Here is an 18,245-nt window from a genome sequence, read left to right as displayed (position 1 = left end):
AAACCTCACCTGGGGTATGGGAAAAAGCTGGTGAAAGTCTGAATGAAACAACTGAGTCGTTTTTGTGCTGCTTCTTCCAGGGGGACGAGTTTTCCGGCCAGACCACTCTAGAAAGATCCTGCTCAGGAGGAGCCTCGATGCTGTTCCCTTTCTGAGGCAGCACATGCACCCCAAGCCCTGCTCTGCTCCACTCTCTCCCTCTTCCTTTCTCTCAAGCCCTGCCCCGTGCTGTGGCTGTGGCCTGAGCAGGATGGGCAACAGCCTATGGCCAGCATCAGGGTGGGAAAACTTCTTGGCTGGTGGATGTTTGGGGGTTCCTGTGGCCACTTTCAACATCCATAGCCAGGAAGCAGAGCTCTTAGGCATAAAGGTTGCTCTTGTATTGCTCTTTCAATAAAATCTTTCACTGTCACAGTATTTCCTTCTCTGGATATTTATTTAGATATGTTTCTGGCTCCCCACACCTGTTTGCCTGCTCCATGCCCCTCTGCCACACGGATGGGTGGGGAGGCTGTGCCTTCAGAGGATGAACTGGTACCTTAAGAGAGTATTTCTGAAGCTCAGCCTGTGGCACCAGCTGTGAAACAGCCTCTTGCAGGGGCACTGGGTTGGGTGCACGTGGGTGCCCTGCTGGAGCCCTCTCTCGTGCCTGACTGATGGGGAGCAGAGGGGAGATTGCAATGCAGTGCTGGCACAGCTCTTGCTGATATCTCCCTCTCCTTTGGAGCTCTTTGGAGCAGCTCCTGCTGGCAGCAGGTCCCACATGGAGCCTGCTGGTGCTGGTTGTGCAAGGCTCTGTCCAGAGCCAGGCACAGATAACCTGAGCACACATTCCATAGGGATTTATTTAGGTGTGTATTATCCCCTTGTTGTGTAAGACGCACCAGGTTATCAAAAAAAGCACATTTGATCTCACAAAGGTATTAAGTGTTGAGGGCACGAGAACAAAAGCGCCCTTATGGACAGGAGTGGCCATGGGGGTGTCCCAGCACAGGAAGGAAACACCATCTGCCAGGAAGGAGCTGGCAGCTGCAGGATGGGTGGGACAATCCTCAGGAGCCACTTCTTGAGGTCCTCGAGCACTAAAGGAGACAAAAATCTCCTGGCACTTTTCCAAAGCCTCCCCATGCAGTTGCTGGAAATTTAAGAATTTCCCCCTGATGTGGTAAGCTGTGTGTGCCAGCCCACATGCAAGTGTCAGCAGGCATTTCTGTGGAAGAAGCTGATTTCCCAGCACGGCTCTTTCAGGTCAGCACAGCCACAGTCTCAGGCAGCTTTTTCTTCCCTTTATCCCTGGGTTCTTGGGTAACAGTGCTACTTGATACTGGCTGTCCAGTAACCTGTTGCTCAATGCTTTTCCCTGGTTTACAAGTCCTTATTCATAATGGAATATACGAAACCCACAGACGGTGCTTTACACCTTCAATCCACCAGCTTTGAAAATTTAGGCACCTTTCCATTTTTCCTGCAGCACCATCACTGTAAAAGGGTCTGCTGTGTGGGTGAAAGCAGAAGTGCCCACGGAGCAGCATAAGGTCTCACCTTGACCAGTAGCTGAGCAAAGCCAGGCTTGAAATTCAGGATGAGGTCAGGTAAAGAAAAGGAGTCCAAATAGTGGCACAAGGTGCTGTGAGCTTGGGGGGACAGAGCCCCTGTTTTACCCCCAAACCTTATGATACACCCTGGTGAGCCAAGAAAAACCATGGGAATAAACCCAACAATAGTAGGAATGCAAGTAAGTAATTCCAGTTTATATTTAGTGACTAGTCTGAAAAATCAGAAAAGAAGGTTGCTATAGCAAAATGAAAACCCTTTTCTGAAAATCCATTCATTTAACATGAAAATTTCAGGAGGTTTTGTGTAGTGGTATCCTTTTGAGGTTCTGGTTAATTTTATCATTATAAGGTTAAAATGGGCCATTTTAAAAGAAAGGCCAGTGTGAATCACTGATATAATTTCAGCCTTAGTTTTCACACTCACCTCAGGGTGAGGGGGGCTCAGGTTGGGCTGTAGGTTACGAGGAATCATTTCACAGTGTATGAATGGTGTCACAGTGCCCAGGGATGGAAAGGATTTAGGGGGTGACCATAAATAGGAATAAGCAAACAGGGGCTGGGGTGGGCAGGAGCTGGCTGGAAACCTCCCTGTGGATGGATGGATGGACTCCCCCTCTCCCCACTGTGTGGTCCCAGATCCATTGGCCCAGTGTGGCTCTAACTCATGAATGGTTTCCATTCTCCTAAAGTTCGTGTTTTCTATTCACTGAAAAATTGTCACCCATCTCGAAATACCGGACAGCCCTTGATCTCAGCCCAGCCTATCTCCACTCTCCCTGTTGTCGTTCCCCAGGTCCTGCCAGCACCTACAGCTTTCCCAGTCCAGCAGCAGACACGATGCCACCATTGCACTGCCCTCCTGTGCATCCTGCTGACCCCAGCATGGAGCCAGGCAAGAGACGCCGTCCTCAGGCTCAGTAAAGGAGCTGTGAGTGATGGTGAGTCACCAGCGCCACTCTGGAAGACAGGAGCCAAGGGGGTCCTTTGGGATTGACACCCTCATGCCAGCACCCGTGATCAGGGAATCGAGAGCAATTGCATGTGGAAAGGGAAGAGCACGATGCTTGTGAGCAAACCTTCCCCCTCCAAACTGATCCTGGAGTCGTTTTGTTTATGCAATTAAAATTTCAGCTGGCCAGACTCTTAAAAGAAGAAAGCTCCGTCTGGGATCTGACGGCTGCCGGGAAGTCGTGCAGGTTTGCGGGGCAGAAGAGGCTCCTGAGCCGGGCGGGGAAGGGCCGGGCTGGCGGCAGTGCGGGGGCGTTTGCCCGTAGAGGGTGCGCGAGTTGCGCGCTGGCCGCGGCTCCGAGCCGCCGCTCCCGGCTGCAGCCCCCCCGCCTGACTCCGCTGCAAGCCCAGCAGAAGCAGAAGGAATAGCAGGGCAAAAGAACCGACCTCCTGTTAAAACTGGAAAGCAAATTAAACAGGAAAATAACTGAGAAAACTTGGTGTCTTTTATAATTTCTGGTCTAACTGGCCTCTGACTCTCCCACCTCCTGAGCATGGCTGTGTTAGCTGTAGAGCCCAGCTGGGCGTAGAGCTGCCACTTGTAATGTCCCTCTTGCTGTCCCTGGAGGCTGAGGATCGTGGAGCTGACGCAGGGTGTCCGTGCAGGTCCTGCCCGGCATTGGTGCTTACCTCGACCCCTACACTCGAGTGGCCCTGAATGGCAAGAGGTGGCTGGGGCTGGGGCTGGTGCTGCAGCTGTTTGGTGGCATTAAAATCAGACTCCTGAGAGGATGAGGGATGCAGATGTCCTCCCCTGCTGGCATGAGCCACCTCGCCATCAAGCTCTGCCAGCCCCAGCCCACACCCTGTGAATGGCAAATGTGTGAGGGCATGTTACACCGCTCCATCCCACCATCCCTGCAGGTGACAGCCACTCACCAGCCATGCCACAGGGCCGGTGGTGCTGGTCTCTGTGTGCCCCTCACACAGCCACAGTGAGTGATGTGCTGTCCCACAGGTCCTAGGGCACAATTCTGCCCTGTGTGTCACGTTCAGGGGTCATTTTAATGGACATGGTGTGGGGTCTTCTGAGACGCGAGCACGTATTGTAGGAACCACTCAGGCTGAGATTTTTCTCTGCTCATTTAAGGAGACTATACACTAGTAGATAAAAGGCAGCAATAAATTTCCCACTGGCTATTTTGGGATGCAAATTACAGTTATCTCATGCAAAATCCAAGCAGAAACGATTCACTCTGCTGCTGCAATTGCCTTGCTCCAGGAGGTCTGTGCTCCACGCTATTCACAGGGAATTGTTTAACAAGACCCATTTACTTTGCAGCAGGTTGTTTTCATGGTGCTCCTTTAGTTTTCCACAGCCTGCTCCCAATTGTGGATAATTTATTGGCAAGTATCCTGAACAGGCTTCTTCCTAATCTGGTAAGTCGGAAAAATAAAACGTTCCAGGAAATAGCAATGAGTCTGAAGGGTTGTGGTGCAGCTCCCTGTGGCGTCACCGGTGCCTGGAGCAGGAGCACAGCCTCTGGCCCAGGGCTGCTGCATCCACCCACCCAGTGGCTTGGGATTAGTGGGGGACACATTCCATGTCTCCATCAGCTTGGGAGAAGCTTCTCCCTCCTTCCCAATGCGAGGTCTGCCCAAGTGCTGAGAGTTTCTAATGAGGCCCTGGACTGTGCTACGGACTAATGGAATCTCTCCTCCTCCTGAAAGCCCCAGGGTCTTTCTAGCCATCCCCCGCAGGCTCCTGGGTCCCAGCCCCAACCCCAACTTCCCTGAGGAAGGGCCAGGTGCCCAGGGCCAGACCCAGAGCTGGTGGAGTCACCAGCAGGGCTGCCATTCCAGGTGTCCAGTGCTCCCACGCCCAGGGAAAGCCTGGCAGAGCCAAGCACGGCTGTGTGTCCTTCTCTGGCTCCGAATGTGGATTATCTCTGCCCCTCCCCAACTCCTGCAGCTCTGCCCAGTGCTTGACATTGCCCTGGGATTAGTCAGTGACCAGCTGGGAGCACACGGTGGGTCCCACGCCTTGTCCTGCCTTGTGTCGTGTGTTGCCCGCTCCAGCTGAGGGACACCCTTCCCTCCTCTGCTCCACCCTGGCCCCAGATCTGCCCAGTGCCAGGAGCAGGGGCCCACCTGGAAGCCAGGGCTTTTCTGGATGAAACAGAGCTCCAGGCAGGGGAGGGGGGAATTTGCAGTCGAGTCCAACAGGGAATCGCTGACTCCCTCCCTCTTCCCCCAACACTGGTGCCCCTGGATCTGCTGGGCAGCATCCAGTACACCAGGTCCAGCCTTCTCCTGGCAACTGGCCAGTTCCTCAAGGTGGACTTGAACATGAGTCCTGCATCTTCTCCTTCCATCGGTGCACAGGGCTTGGGATATTTCCCTTGGGTACATCCAGGTCTCCTTCAGCCATGTACACCTGGGCAGGGGGCTGTGGAAGCTGGCAGAGGTCCTGGCTTCATGCCTTGCTCTCACCTCTGTCATGGGAGAGCACAGCAGGTTTTAGGTTTCACAAACTTTTGGAGAAGGAAGCGTTACGGGGCCTGACTTGGCGAGGCCGTGCGTGCAGCCATTTCACAGTGAGGGAACATGAAGTTGACCGTAAAGGCAAATATTGCAAATATTTGGACTTGTGTTTCCTTCCCCTGTGACTCCAGGCTGTCATCAGGCGTGTGGCCAGAGGCCTGGTGGACTACCCACTAGGAAAGCCAGAGACTGTCTCCAAACCCCAATGGGCCCCCATGCCACCCTTGCCACCCACAGTGGACCCCAGCTCCTCCCACTGGGCCTCTCGGTGAACTTCCTCAGGTGAGACAGAGCTGTGCTGGGTTGCAGGAATTCAGGATCAGACCTGTCCTGGAGGGCAGCACTGTGCAATTCCTGCATCAGCGGGCAACGTGCTCCGCAGTTCCTGGTCACTGTTTGTGCTCCCACCGCCAGAAACTTTCCATTTTTGGATGTTGCCAGGTTCTCCAGGCATAGCCTAAGCCACATGAATTGCTGGTGGAAATTGCAGTCCCCGAAGCACCTGTGGTGACCCTAAAGAACAATACAGGTGTGATCCAGCTCACAGCTACAGCAGAGGTGATGGTGATCCAGCCAGGTGATGTCCCTCTGCCTTCTGAACATCGTGTGTATGAAGGCACAACCCATGCAGAAATTCCTTCTGCAGCTTCCCCTCGCCACAGGGCAGTTTCCCCATAGATGGGACCTGCACCCAGCATGGCATGGCTGGGCTGCAGCCTGGCCAGCGGCTGGAGGAGCCACCCCAGCCCTGACCTCTTTGTTTGACCATGAGACACTTCCTTGAGGAGACAGGGGCTGCACATAGAGGGGATGGAGTTTGGGACTGAGACCTGGGGAGAAGTTCAGCAGTGACCCCCCACTCCCCGTGTCACTGTGCTGGGCTGGCTTGTGTCCCACATGTGTGCTAGGAGAGGGGGTTCCCCTCCCCAGGCTGCTGAACATTGACTTCACCTGCCTGAGGGTCGCACTGAGTGTCTCTCCATACCCAACATGGCACAGCAGCAGCTTGGTCTTATCCCTGTAGGTGTTGCATCCTGCCTGCATTGCTTGAGCAGAAGGAGCACACGTGTTTTTTCCATGGAACATTGTGTTTTGGACTCTTTTGTGGGTGCTCAGAAGGGTGTGGGTGTACTTTACATTCTTGTGCTCAGGTTCAATGAAGTCCAGCCCTCTCTGCAGCCACAGCAGGTGTTCAAGCCTGTGGGCATGGCCAGCTCTGGTGAAACCCCTGGGCTCAGGACAGACTCCAGGCAGGGAGGCTGCAGTCCCTTTTGTCCACCCCCAGCTCAGGGGGTGCACAGCTCTGCCAGCAAATGCTGTGTCAGACCCAAACATGTCAGACTCTTCAAGGCCGGGACCCAAAGCTGTGGGGTATCTTGTTCATGTTGAACACCCATCACACCATCACCTGCCCTGGGATTTACTGGGGCTTTGTCCTGGGAGCACTTAGGGACCCAGAGGGGAAATCACCCAGCAGTGCCCCTGAACTCTGCATGAATCACATGAAACTTCTGCTAATTTAAGGCTCTAAAGCCACCCGTTGCTCCTGGGGTGAGAGGGAGTAGCTGGGACAGCTACATCACTGCTTGTGAGTCCGTCTTGCCCTGGTCCAGTCCAGATCCACCCTGAAACACACCTGGAACATCAGAATCAGATTTTTCTGTCATCTTTGATGTTCCTTTTCTCTCTGTATTTATTTCCCTGTTTTATCTGTTGTCTCTCAAGTCTCCTTTAAACTGTGGAGATCTTTCTTGGATGCACAACCAGCTCCTGCTTGCCTCTGGGGCACAGGCAGTTTTCTCAGAGCAGACGGTGTGCCACAAACCCACACACTCTTTCATTTGTTTTGCAATTTGTGATGTTTCTGTATGTAATTAACTCGTTGGGAGGTAACTGCTCACCTCTCACTGTCCTTGGACTCATTCTGCTCCATATGACGGTGCCGAGCTGTCCTGAACCAACCCTGGGACTCTCCCCAGAGCTAGTGGGCACCACAGCCAGAGTGAGGGGTGAGCTGCTGGGCTGGCTGGGTGCTGCTGGCCACAGCCCAGCCCTGCAAGGTGTGGTGGTCAGGATCAGGCTGGTGCAGGGGTCACACTTCACAGCCTGCGAAAGGGAACTGTCCCTGCTCCATCCTTTCCTTGGCTTTCCTCATTCCTGCAGCTCGGGTATATAAAAGCAGCTGCCAGCAGCCGTGACCATGGGCAGCTCCACCTCGACATCAAAGGGTCCAGGTAAGTGGCACTGAAGGACCGTGGCCACCGTGCCGGCTCCATCAGGCGACCTACAGCACAGTGTAACCCGGCTTGGAAAGCAGGGATTTTAATGATGCTTTCCTTTGATTTCTGTAGCTGCATTTAATCATTTATGAAAATTAATTTTTAAAGCTAGCAGAGCTCTTGCTTGTTAAATTCCACGTTTATTCCTGTTGTTGTTAAGTTTGTGATAATGACTAAGCTGGCAGAAAGAACTGGGAGTTTTTTCGTGATCTTGGTGACCAGAATTCAGAGCAATTTTCAGCTCTCCAGACCTCATCTCAGTTAGCGTAAAATAAGTGTTTATCTGCAAAGCCAGACATGCTTTTTGCATGTGCAAGATGCTCGGCTCACTGAAATGTGTGTGACCGAGGAGCAGCACCCTGGTAGATATTGTTAATAACTGCAGAGATAGGTGCCTGCTTGGTCACGTATTCTCTCTAAGAGCTCTTCTAAGAGCCCTGACATCCATTTTGGTACCCTTTTGCAATGCTGCACACGTCTTTCAGAGCCCCTCCAACAAATCCCACTGATTTTATTTGACACGATTTTCAATAGAAGCTGCTCGAGCCTCTCTCCTTCTCCCCTGTTCAATAATCGCAGCTACAGGAGCTGTGCATCATTACGTGCTGATCAAAGGGAAAATGTAAAAGACAGTCGAGTGAATTAAAGTCTAATTTAATTGTGCCGAGAACTGTCATAGAGGGATTTTTTAAAAGTATCTGGAAGAGATAAAGAAGTTGTTCAGTCTGACCTAAATAATGTTATTTCTCAGTGCTGAACCTCTGCAATCTGCACCCTGTACATTGTTTTTCTCAGGAGGGACAAGCTGAGGTGTCTGTCCAGGACACGGACTGTCCAGGAAAGTGCTCCTAGAGCTGGAACCCCTGGCAGTGCTGCAGAGAGACCATTTTCTCATTTCTTTGCAAACACCTTTCCATGCATAAACAAACACTCCCCAGCCTGCGTTGTCACCCCTAGAAGCCCAGCTTGGGGAGGAACAGAAGGTCCTTGAAGGTACTTTCTTTTGGCAGGGGGCAGATCAAACAGAGGGAAAACGAACTCTTTTCACAGCTTGAGTGGAACAAGATGAGAAAAACAAACAACCTGCCCACGGGAAAGTGAGTCTGATTCTGGCTGTGCTTTGAGCTTTAATAATACAGGGTGCTCTTCACAGCAGGCAGAAGGACATGACTGTGACACTCATCATTTTTTATTTGGCTGTGCCCCTGTGAGCGTTCCTCTTTCAGGGCCATTTCAGAGTGGTTGGAAGCCATCTGTCTCCCTCAGTACAAGGTCCTCCTGCCTCACCTCCATCCCTCTTCTTCTCTTAAAATGGCATTTTCACTTCCCTGCAGCATCAGACACCCAGCTCTGCAGTGGGGGAGCCCAGTCAGGCATGGAGACATAGATGGCTCTGGAGCAGTGTGGCACTGGGCTTCAGCTGCTCCCTCTTCTGCTTCCCAGAAGTGGGAAAAGGGTGCTGCAGGTCTGGGCTGACATCCTGGTACGAGGGGGATGGTGTCTGGAGGCTGCATGTCCAGGAAGAATCTCCCCACACCCCAGGGCCGTGCACATGAGGATGGAGAGCTGGACTAGTGCCCAGGCTGTCGATACCAATGTGGAACTGGTGCTCAGGCTGATGTGGGTCTTTCCACAGGTGCTGTGTCAGGACATGCCACCCTTCTGGTATGTCATCTTTCTTGGGGGTCTCCTTCCCCCCTCCCAGGGTCTCCTCAACCTGCTGAACCCAGCACAAGCCAGCAGTGGTGAGTTCAGATATTTTCTGTGTTTCCAAGGCAGAGTCATGGCATAGTCCTCTGATATTTTGGACTCATGGCATGTCCCTCTGCTCATCAGGGAGCTGCCTCCTGGCAGGCCCATCTCCATGGGGAACCCAACTTTGTTCAAGGATGCTCAGGGGTCCCTGTGAGAACTCACCAGCAGAGCACCCTAATGTGGCCAAACCAATCTCTCCTGTTAATGAAATCCTTCCAAGAGTGGAATTCCAATCAGTAACTGGGACTCCCTTGGTGCAGGTCTGCTTGGCACTGGTCTTATGGGCGGAAAAAGCGGATTGCCTGGCATAGGTGCTCTTGGTGGAGGTGGGCTGCTTGGCACTGGCCTCCTGGGAGAAGGAAGTCCAAGTGGAGCAGAAAGTGGAGGTCTCCTTGGTGCAGGAAAAGAACCCAGCGGAGGTGGGGTCCTTGGCACAGGCCTCCTAGGTGAGGAAGGTCCACTTAGCATGGGGGAGGGTTGGGAGAGGAGGGTTGCTGGGTGGTGAAGGACAAGAGAGTAACAGAGTTCTGGCTGTTGCAGGAGGACAACCTGGCAGCAACGGGCTGCCCAGCACAGGCATCCTTGGTGGGAAAGGCCTTGGAACAGGCCTCCTTGGTGGGGAAGGCCTTGGAACAGGCCTCCTTGGTGGGGAAGGACTTGGCACAGGCATCCTTGGTGGGAAAGGCCTTGCAACAGGCATCCTTGGTGGAGAAGGACTTGGCACTGGTATCCTTGGTGGGGAAGGACTTGGCAATGGTCTCCTCAGCAATGGTCTCCTTGGCAATGGTCTCCTCGGCAATAACAGCCTGCTTGGAGACACAGGTCTGCTTGGCACAGGGCTGCTTGGAAAAGGAGGTCTCCTAGGCAATGGAAGTCTGCTTGGGCTCGATGGTCTTCTGAGTGAAGCCGGAGGACTTCTGGGTGCAGGAGGACTGTTGGGTGGTGGAGCTTCCCAGAAGATGACACGCTACGCCTGGTGAGTCAGAAGCCCCGTGGTGGGGCTCACTGCAGGATGACCCATAACGTCCAGGGGATCAGACCTTCCCTCTCATACAAACCACCTGTCCTAGGCTCGCAGCTCACATAAGGATCTGCAACAGGGGAAATTCCAACGAGAAATGGGAAAAGTCTTGCCTGTGGGAGTGGTGTGACACAGCCATGGGCAACACAGGAGGTGGGGGAATGTCCACCCATGGAGGTGGCTGAGACTCAGGAGGACATAGCCTTGAGAAACCTGACCATGCTTTGAGATTTGATGTTTGTGGAGCAGGAGCTGGTCCTTCCCCACCTTCACTTTTACCTGGAAATATCCACAGGTCAAATGATGAGCAGGAAGAGATGGGGCTGTAGGATCTGCTCCTGCTGATCCTGCCATCTCAAGGTGGGTTTGCCTCGGTGTTAACCCCCAGGTTGAAGGTATTGAACCTTGAGAATGCCCGAGTGTCATGGAAGGTCCTTCGTGGGACTGAGCTTGTGCTGAACCTGTACTCAAAGCTGGTGCTCCGCTTTCCAGGGTGAGCGAGGCTGGGGAGCAGGGCCACGGGGACCTGAGGGCACTGGGGAGGATGGGACACTCCTGGGGGCTCGACAAACACCCCCAAACACTGAGCAAGAGGCTGGCGAGGAAAGCTCTGGGCTGTGCTGCTGACTCTCTCTGGAGCCATTTCCAGCTCTCCTCATTCCACAGACACTCACCATCTGTGGAAGTGTTCAAAAAACATGTGGATATGGTGCTTGAGGCCATGGTTTAGTGAACATGACAGTGGTGCTGGGTTGATGATTGGACTTCTTGATCTTAGAGGTCTTTTCCAACCTGAACAATTCTATGGTTCTGTGATCTGCTGCAGGACCAGGAGCCTGAGAGAAGTCCCAAACCTGAAGCACTGTCCCAGCCGAGGCCACGCTTGTGGCTCCACCACAGGCACCGCTCTCCTGTGCTGCTTCGGCTTCCTCCATAACCCTCCATGCCACTTCCTTTTTTTCAGGATTTTTCAGTTTCTGAGTGGGTCCTCGGTAGAAGCAAACATCACATCACACATTGCCCTGACCCAGGACTCCCCCGGTGACCTCAAGTTGGTGCTTAAGGATTGCAACAACCTCCTTGGTGGCTTCAGCGTCAGCCTGCAGAAGGGGTGAGCTCCTGCAAGTTGGCAGTGGGGCAGAACTTCAGTCTCAAATCTGGGCATTGATTGACATCATAAAAAGCAGACTTTGGGATTCAGATAACAAAGTCCTGAGCATCTGCAATTCCTGGTGAAGCCTGGGGGAGCTGTGGGCTTGCGGCATCCCTTAACATCAGAGGAGAGGAGGGGGCTCCTCTACAGAGTAGCTCAGTTTTGAGCCGTGCAGAGGAGCTCAGTTTTGTCTTGATGTCAAGTCCTGGGTTTTGACAACTTCCCTGGTAATTTTTGTCTGTCTTTTCCCTCCTCAGCCTCCTCACCAATCTGGTGAGCAGCTTGCTGAACAAGTCTCTTAAGTCCCTTGTCCCTGCGCTGGTGAGTGTCTGAAGATTCTTTGCTGTGAAGCTGCATTTCAGCTCCAATCAGTGCTCCTGCCAGAACTGCCTGGCAGATTTACACACACACACACACATGCACGTGTGCAGAATCACAGAACAGTTTGGATTGGAAAGGACCTCAAAGGTTAGTTAGTTCCAATCCCCCTGTCCTTGGCAGGGACAATATATATACAACCCGTATATATATATATATATATATATATATATATTTGTGCATGCACAGATACATGCCTGCAGCCCATAAGTGAGTTACACAAAATTGCTTGATCTTCCTTACAGTCAGAATTTATTTGTTAGGAGTAATTTCAATTCCATCACGTTTTATACTCAGCTGCTCCCTGTGAGCGTGAGAAGAAGCAACAGCCCCGTTTAGAGCAAAGGGGGCCTTTAGAGGATCTTTTACCTTGTTCAGTAGAACATTTTTAGAAGGGGGCTGAACAAATCATATAGCTCTTTTTCCATGGAAGAACTATGCCCTAGGATGAAATCAGGATGATTGTCCCATCCTGATTTAAATCTGTGAAACTCGAGTGGTGCCGGGGAACGTGCTGCTGCACCCATGCTGTTCTCACTAAGACTGTGCCACTTGTTGCCATTGCAGCTCTGCCCATTAGTGAACGTCTGGGTCAGCATCATCAACATTAATCTGCAATTCCTCAACCGTATGTTGTTAAATTTTCTTTTCTGTATTAAGTTTTAGAGTCACACTTGGCGTTTGTGTTTCTGGCCACCTCCACGGGCAGTGGGTGTCCTCAGGAGAGCTGGAGCTGTGGGAGCAGGGGTCTTTCTGCCTGGAGCAGGAGCAGCTTTTCTCCGCTGGCAAAGCTGCTGTGGGTGGCAAGGTCCTGGCTCACCACCACTGCCAGACACCACAGTCCTGCTCTTCTTATGGGTGTTTTCCTAACCAGGGCTAGACCCAAGCTGCTGCCAGGAGTTAGCTATGCCAGGACCCCCAGGTGCAGCCCCACAGAGCCAGAGGGTTTCCCCTCCCCAGCTCTGTTCATGTCAAACCTTGCACACAATTGCCGCTTCACTGAAGGCAGGACTGTCCCCCCCAACATTTCCCTTGTGATGGGATCTGCACCTGGGAGCTCCAGGGCAGCAGCTTTCATGGGAACCTTTGAACTCCACAGAGTCTGAGATCTATAGGAAGGACAAGGGGTTTTCCTCCTTGCTGGGCAGTACAATGCTCTCCCAGCCTCTGCCAGATGCTACGGGTGGGCACAGGGCTCCAGCAGGTTCAGTGACCCACAGCTAGCTCTGCCCAGCCCTGATGGCCTCTCCCTCTCCCCAGGTGTGATCTCCTTTGGGCTTCTGGGGAAAATCTACTCTGCCCTCTCCAAGCTGCCACTGACAGCCGGGCACTATGTGGAGCTGGATCTGCAGGTACAGCCATGTCCCATCCTGTGTTCCATCTCATGTCCCCACACTGATGCCTTCCCTCCACATTCACATGCTCTAACATCTCCTGGTTCTTTGCAGAATTCCCCATTCCCAAGCACCTTCATTGACTGGCTCCTCCAGAGTAAGTTCGGACCCAGTGCTGCCAGGGATCCCCACTGGTGCTGTGAGCCAGAATGGGGCAGCTGCAATGGGGGACACAGTCCTGGGTCGGGGCCAAGACTGGGGAGGGTACTCATGGCTCTGGGATGCAGGCAGAGCTGCCAGGTGCTGTGCCTGGAGCACTTGTACCTCACAGGGTACAGCAGTGCTGGGGGTGGTTAGGGTCCCTGGCCCTCAGAGATGGCCCCCAGCTCAGGTGTGAGTACCTTTGTCCCTGTGCAGTGGCAGGTCTGGAATACAGTAGCAAGTCTGTGCACTCCTACTTATGCCCTGCACAGCCCCAGAAAAGTCACTTCACCTCTTATAAAAGGATTTAATAATATTTGCTTAATAAGAGTGAATAATGGTTCTCAGGATGCTGCGAGGATTAATTAATATTTGCAGAGGTGATTGGAAGAACTTTCAGCTTCATATGCATGGAAAGTTAATATATAAGGAAGGTAAGGAAAAGTTGGAAGTCTTCCCAGCTTCCCCAGAGCCGTATTCCTGAGGGCACTAAATCATCTCTGCCCATAAAGCTGGGGGCTCTCAGGCCACTGGCGCATCAGGAACCACCGAGCCCAGTCCCGTGGTGGGGGATACCAGGGGACTGTCAGGCTCTGGGGACCCGGGAAGGGATTGCACTCACCTGGGTGTCTCTCCCCCAGCTGCAGGTGTGGATCCCGGGATCAATCCATAGGCGCGGGGCTGGCAGCACCCTGGGGTAAGGAGGATTTGCTGGCTGGGGACCTGGCTCAGAGCTCTGCTGCCAATTGTGCCGGTGCCAGTACCTGGGCTGGGTGAGAAGAGTCCTGACCCTGCTACCTGGTAGTGGGAGGTGACAGGGGTAGCACAGGGCTGCCTAAAACCTCAACTCTGCTATCCCTCCAGGTCCCCCTGCAGGCGATTCCCAAGGAGGAGGAGGGAAGGGAGGAAAAAAACTACGTAGGTGGAGAATAGACATGACAATGGAGAAACCCAACCAAGAAAACACTCTTTCTTCTGCTCTACATTTCAGCCTTCTCAGATTTTGGTGTCTCTGTCCAGCCTAGAGTTATCTGTGCCAACAGTAATCTGTGCCAATGATAATCTGTGCCAACGGTGAGCTATGTCAATAATTAGCCATGTTGATAATTAGCCATGTCGATGATCAGCCATGTTGATGACACTGTGACTGTGGAGCCCCAGGTCTTGCCTGTGTCTCTCCTGGCTGTCATGGCCACAAACCACTCGTTATGGCACTCACTGATGAAGGGATGACCTTGACCCCGTGGTTCTTCCTCAGGCCCACCCAGCTGCACTTGGACTGGGGTTTAGGCCAGGTAATGGCTCAGCACAGAGGGGACATTCCAGGTGCTGGATGCAGACAGTCGGGCAGGGGTTTGGCCCCCTCAGGAATTTCATGAGTTTGCACCAACTGCACAAAACCTTCTGAGAAGGGAAGAGAGAAAAGGGACGAATGCAATGAGCTGTAAATACTTTGTCTTTGCTCTCCTTCTGCTTCTTGATTGGCTTACCATTTCAAAAGGGAATTTTGCTGTTTTCAGTGATTTCATACTGTTAAAAAGAGGCAAAAAGCCCCCAGCCTAATCCAGGTGCACACTCAGCCAATTTGTTCCCAAACAGCGTCGCTTTGAACTGATCAGAGTGAACGCTATCCTGCCTTGTAATCTCCAAGTGGATTTGGATGTGCTGCATTGAGGGTGAGGTGGATTTGAGGCAGATTCACGCCTTTCTTTTTCTCCTTACAATAAAAATTATTTTTCTTCATCTGCATTCAGCATGTGACTTGGTTCCTTTCCAAACTGCCAAAGGATTTTTGCATTTGCAAGGGTTTTGTTATTTATCACTCCCATCAGCTACAGGAGTAACTCACATGTGAGGAATATTGAATAGGTGAGTCTGCTGGAAAGGTGGGGAACCACGGGGGCTGCAGCCCCAGAGCCGGGCCTGAGTGGAGCCCAAGCCCTGCCCAGGCTGCCGGACCCCCACTCTCACAGCTTAAAGTAGCTACAGAAATGTGGTCAATGTGGCAAATAAATATTCCCCTCATTTGTATTTATGCAGATTTATTCTGCCCCTGTCCCTGAGCTGCTGGTTCTTTTAGTGTGTGTTCCTGCTCCCGGCTGTTGCCAGTGGGCTGGGAGCTGTTTAACATGAACAAGCACATCCCTGGGGCCCCGGGGAGACAGATCCCTCTCCAGGCTGGGGCTGGGACCCCCAGGACCCTGGTGAGAGCAGTGGCAGTACCCACAAGCTCTTGGGCACAGAAGCTCGCTCCTGGCTGCAGTGGCATCAAACCTCATCCCAGGGCTGGCTGTGACACAGCCCTGGAGCAGAATGGTTGCATGGGGAGAGATGCCAGGGCCAGGGCCAGATTCCCAAGTCCTGCAGCTTCCAGATCCACTGGCACAGCACCATGTGCCACCAACCACTTCCAAGTGTCCACATTGGCTGTGCTGGGCATTCCTGGTGGGCAGCACCAACACCCTCCTCTGCCTCTGCCCATCATGAGTCCCTCTGGTCCTGCCCAGGGCCCCAGAGCCCCATCCAACAGGCACAGGGAAGTCCTGGTGCTGTTAGCTGAGAGCTTGCAGCCAGCATCCTCCTGGGACACTCCCAGGGCCAGGGCTACTGCTCACATCTTGAGTGGCTAAATGTTCCCCTGAAAACCTTGGAGGTTCTCGCTGCTCTTTTCCCAAGGTAATGGTGTTGGCTGATGGCTCACCAGCGCCCCAAGACCACAGCCCAGCCTCCTCTGCTGCTCCTCACTCCCTTTATCTCACCACTGTGAGCAAGCCATACCCTGAGCAGCCAATGCCACCCCTGCCCTGCCAATTAATGGAAGAGGTAACAATGCTAATGAGATGTGGGCACTGGGCACATCTGCACTGCACCCAGTGCACCCCATTCTGGCTGCAGTAACACCCACATGCTGGGTGGTCTGCCTGTGCTCAGAGCACAAAGATGAAGGGCAGATGCCAGGTGCCCTTTGATGTCAGTGGCAGAGCTCTGTCAGAGGGGGAGGACAGGATGGGTGGCAGCGCCTTGGCCCAAGCTATTGAATCCCTAACGCCTCATTGGGCACCTTCAGTTTCCAGTTCCTAAGGAAACAGAAGGAGGAGGATGAAAGAAGGTGCCAAGCCCCATTCTAGGCTCACTTGCTGTGAATGACTGCAAAAAGAGGTGTAAATATTCCCTCAGTAACCATAGAGCCAAGATGCCAAACCCCAAACCTCTCCAGGTGGCAAGGTGCCATGGGGCTGGGTCCCACCTCCGCTGCCACAGAGGCAGGGGTGGGCAGCCACTGGCCACTGTGAGCCCTGTGGGGGGACAGCGGAAGCACCTGCACTGGTCTGACCCACCAATATTAATAAAAACGGTACCATGGGGCATGTCCCTGCTGCTGTTGGCACCACCTGGCCACAGTGTGCCTGGACAGGTGACTCTGGAACAGCTCAGATCTTTGCCAGCTCTGGCTGCAAGGGCACTGATGGGGTTTTTCTTGAGGTTTCTCTCACTTGTGGTTCTCTTGTGGAGACTGCTCTGAGCCTCTCCCAGGCTTCTGCACCCCATGACACCCATCTGCTGCCTGGAGCATCCCAGGGGTACTGTCAGCACTGCTACTGCTCCTGCCAGGCTCTGCTGTGCTGGCTGCTTGCTGAGCATGGGATGGGGAAAGCTTTCCCATCAACAGTATAAGGGCTTTTCAAAATGGAGTTTGGATAGGAAATTATGGGAAAAATCTTTCTTTTCTTGAAATGTCAGAATGCTTCCCTTTTTTAAAGAGAAACTGGTTTTGGAATTGCCTCCTGTTTGGTTCTGATAGCTTCAACCAAAGCCTCCTACTACTCTTTTTTAAACTTCCTGTAATTAAATTACAGAAAGATGACATAAAAAAAAAAAAAAGGGAAGAAGAAACAGATTAAAAGACACTAAATAACCCAAAGAGAATGGAGCACCTTGTTTAGTCTCAAAACCTCATAATCAGCCTGGCCAAAAGTGAATTTCATTTCTGGTCCACTCGCTGTCCTCATGGATGCAGGGAGGGGAGGAAGACAATCCTTTCTGGCTGTTCATTTTCACAGCAGTGTGCTGAATATTAATCACCCTCAAACCCTCTGCTGGAGGTGCTGCTGCAAATTGCCCATCCTGCAGCCGCTCTGTAATTCCCACATGGGAGCCACAGCTGGGACCAGCGAGGGATCCAGCGGTGACCTGGCTCTGCAAGTGTCAAACACACCCCCAGCAGTGTCCCTGAGCACCCTGACAGCCACCATCCATCAGGCTGTTGTCATCCTTGGGTTTGCTCCCAAGGAAGTGGGCACCTTTCTCCTCCTCCTTAATGCAAGAAGTAAATGTAGGGACGAGGTTGAGATTTGGGTGTTTTCAACACTGATGGACTTTGCTTTTGACGCCCTTGAAGACATAATGAGAAAGCCCTGCCTGCCCCCAGGCTGGCAGTACTGCCAGCTCCATGTTCCTGGTGGCAGTGGCAGCTGCCCCAGACCGGCTGCCAGGGAAGGTGGCTCGGACCCAGCAGGAACAGGGACCCTGGGCAGGGGCCCCCTTGAAATAATGTGAAATAATTCCCTTTCACATTTCCTAGTGGAAGTTCTGCTGAAGGGGAAGAGCCCTGCCAGGCACACGAAGCACAGAAAGCAGTCCTCTGTTTTTCACAGATACAGCTGTCCAAAGGAATTGCAGCACCTTCGCCTCATGGGAGGCATTTTAATTACTCTATTGACTCGTGCTCCTGAAAGCCCCAGGCGTGTCAGAGCTCAGGCTGGGATCAGAGAGATGCAGAGAGACAGGGAGGGAATGCGTGACCATTCTTGACAGCCCCAATGCAGCCCCACCACAGTCCCAGCACCCTGCCCTGCACACCAAATGGTGCTGGGCCATTCCACGCTCTCTGACCAGCATCAGACCCTCTTCACATCTCTGATCCGTGTCTGACTGTTAAATAACTCAGCAGCAGGGGGAAAAAATACTTGAAAAAATATCTGGAAGATAGAGAGCCATTAATGAAAAACATCAGAAAATAGATATCAAGTAATGACACCACGATGAGAGCTTATTAATAGGAAAGGCTAAAGATAA

The 18,245-nt window shown here is 52.7% G+C and overlaps 1 protein-coding gene across 1 annotated transcript; it reads left to right on the top strand.

Annotated features, from left to right (window-relative positions):
- Positions 1–7,257: 7,257 nt before the first annotated feature.
- Positions 7,258–14,912, top strand: LOC138121194 (BPI fold-containing family B member 4-like). The gene is made up of 12 exons (XM_069034451.1): positions 7,258–7,282; positions 8,964–9,072; positions 9,343–9,528; positions 9,623–10,058; positions 10,492–10,596; positions 11,068–11,214; positions 11,514–11,577; positions 12,202–12,262; positions 12,895–12,986; positions 13,083–13,125; positions 13,811–13,866; positions 14,034–14,912. The coding sequence occupies exons 2-11, from the start codon at positions 8,979–8,981 to the stop codon at positions 13,840–13,842; spliced, it is 1,260 nt and encodes a 419-aa protein (XP_068890552.1). The 5' UTR covers positions 7,258–7,282; positions 8,964–8,978; the 3' UTR covers positions 13,843–13,866; positions 14,034–14,912.
- The last annotated feature ends 3,333 nt before the right edge of the window (positions 14,913–18,245 follow it).

This window comes from Aphelocoma coerulescens, chromosome 20 (genome assembly GCF_041296385.1).
Source record: "Aphelocoma coerulescens isolate FSJ_1873_10779 chromosome 20, UR_Acoe_1.0, whole genome shotgun sequence".
Lineage (NCBI taxonomy): Eukaryota > Metazoa > Chordata > Aves > Passeriformes > Corvidae > Aphelocoma > Aphelocoma coerulescens.
This window is presented reverse-complemented; position numbering and strand designations above follow the sequence as displayed.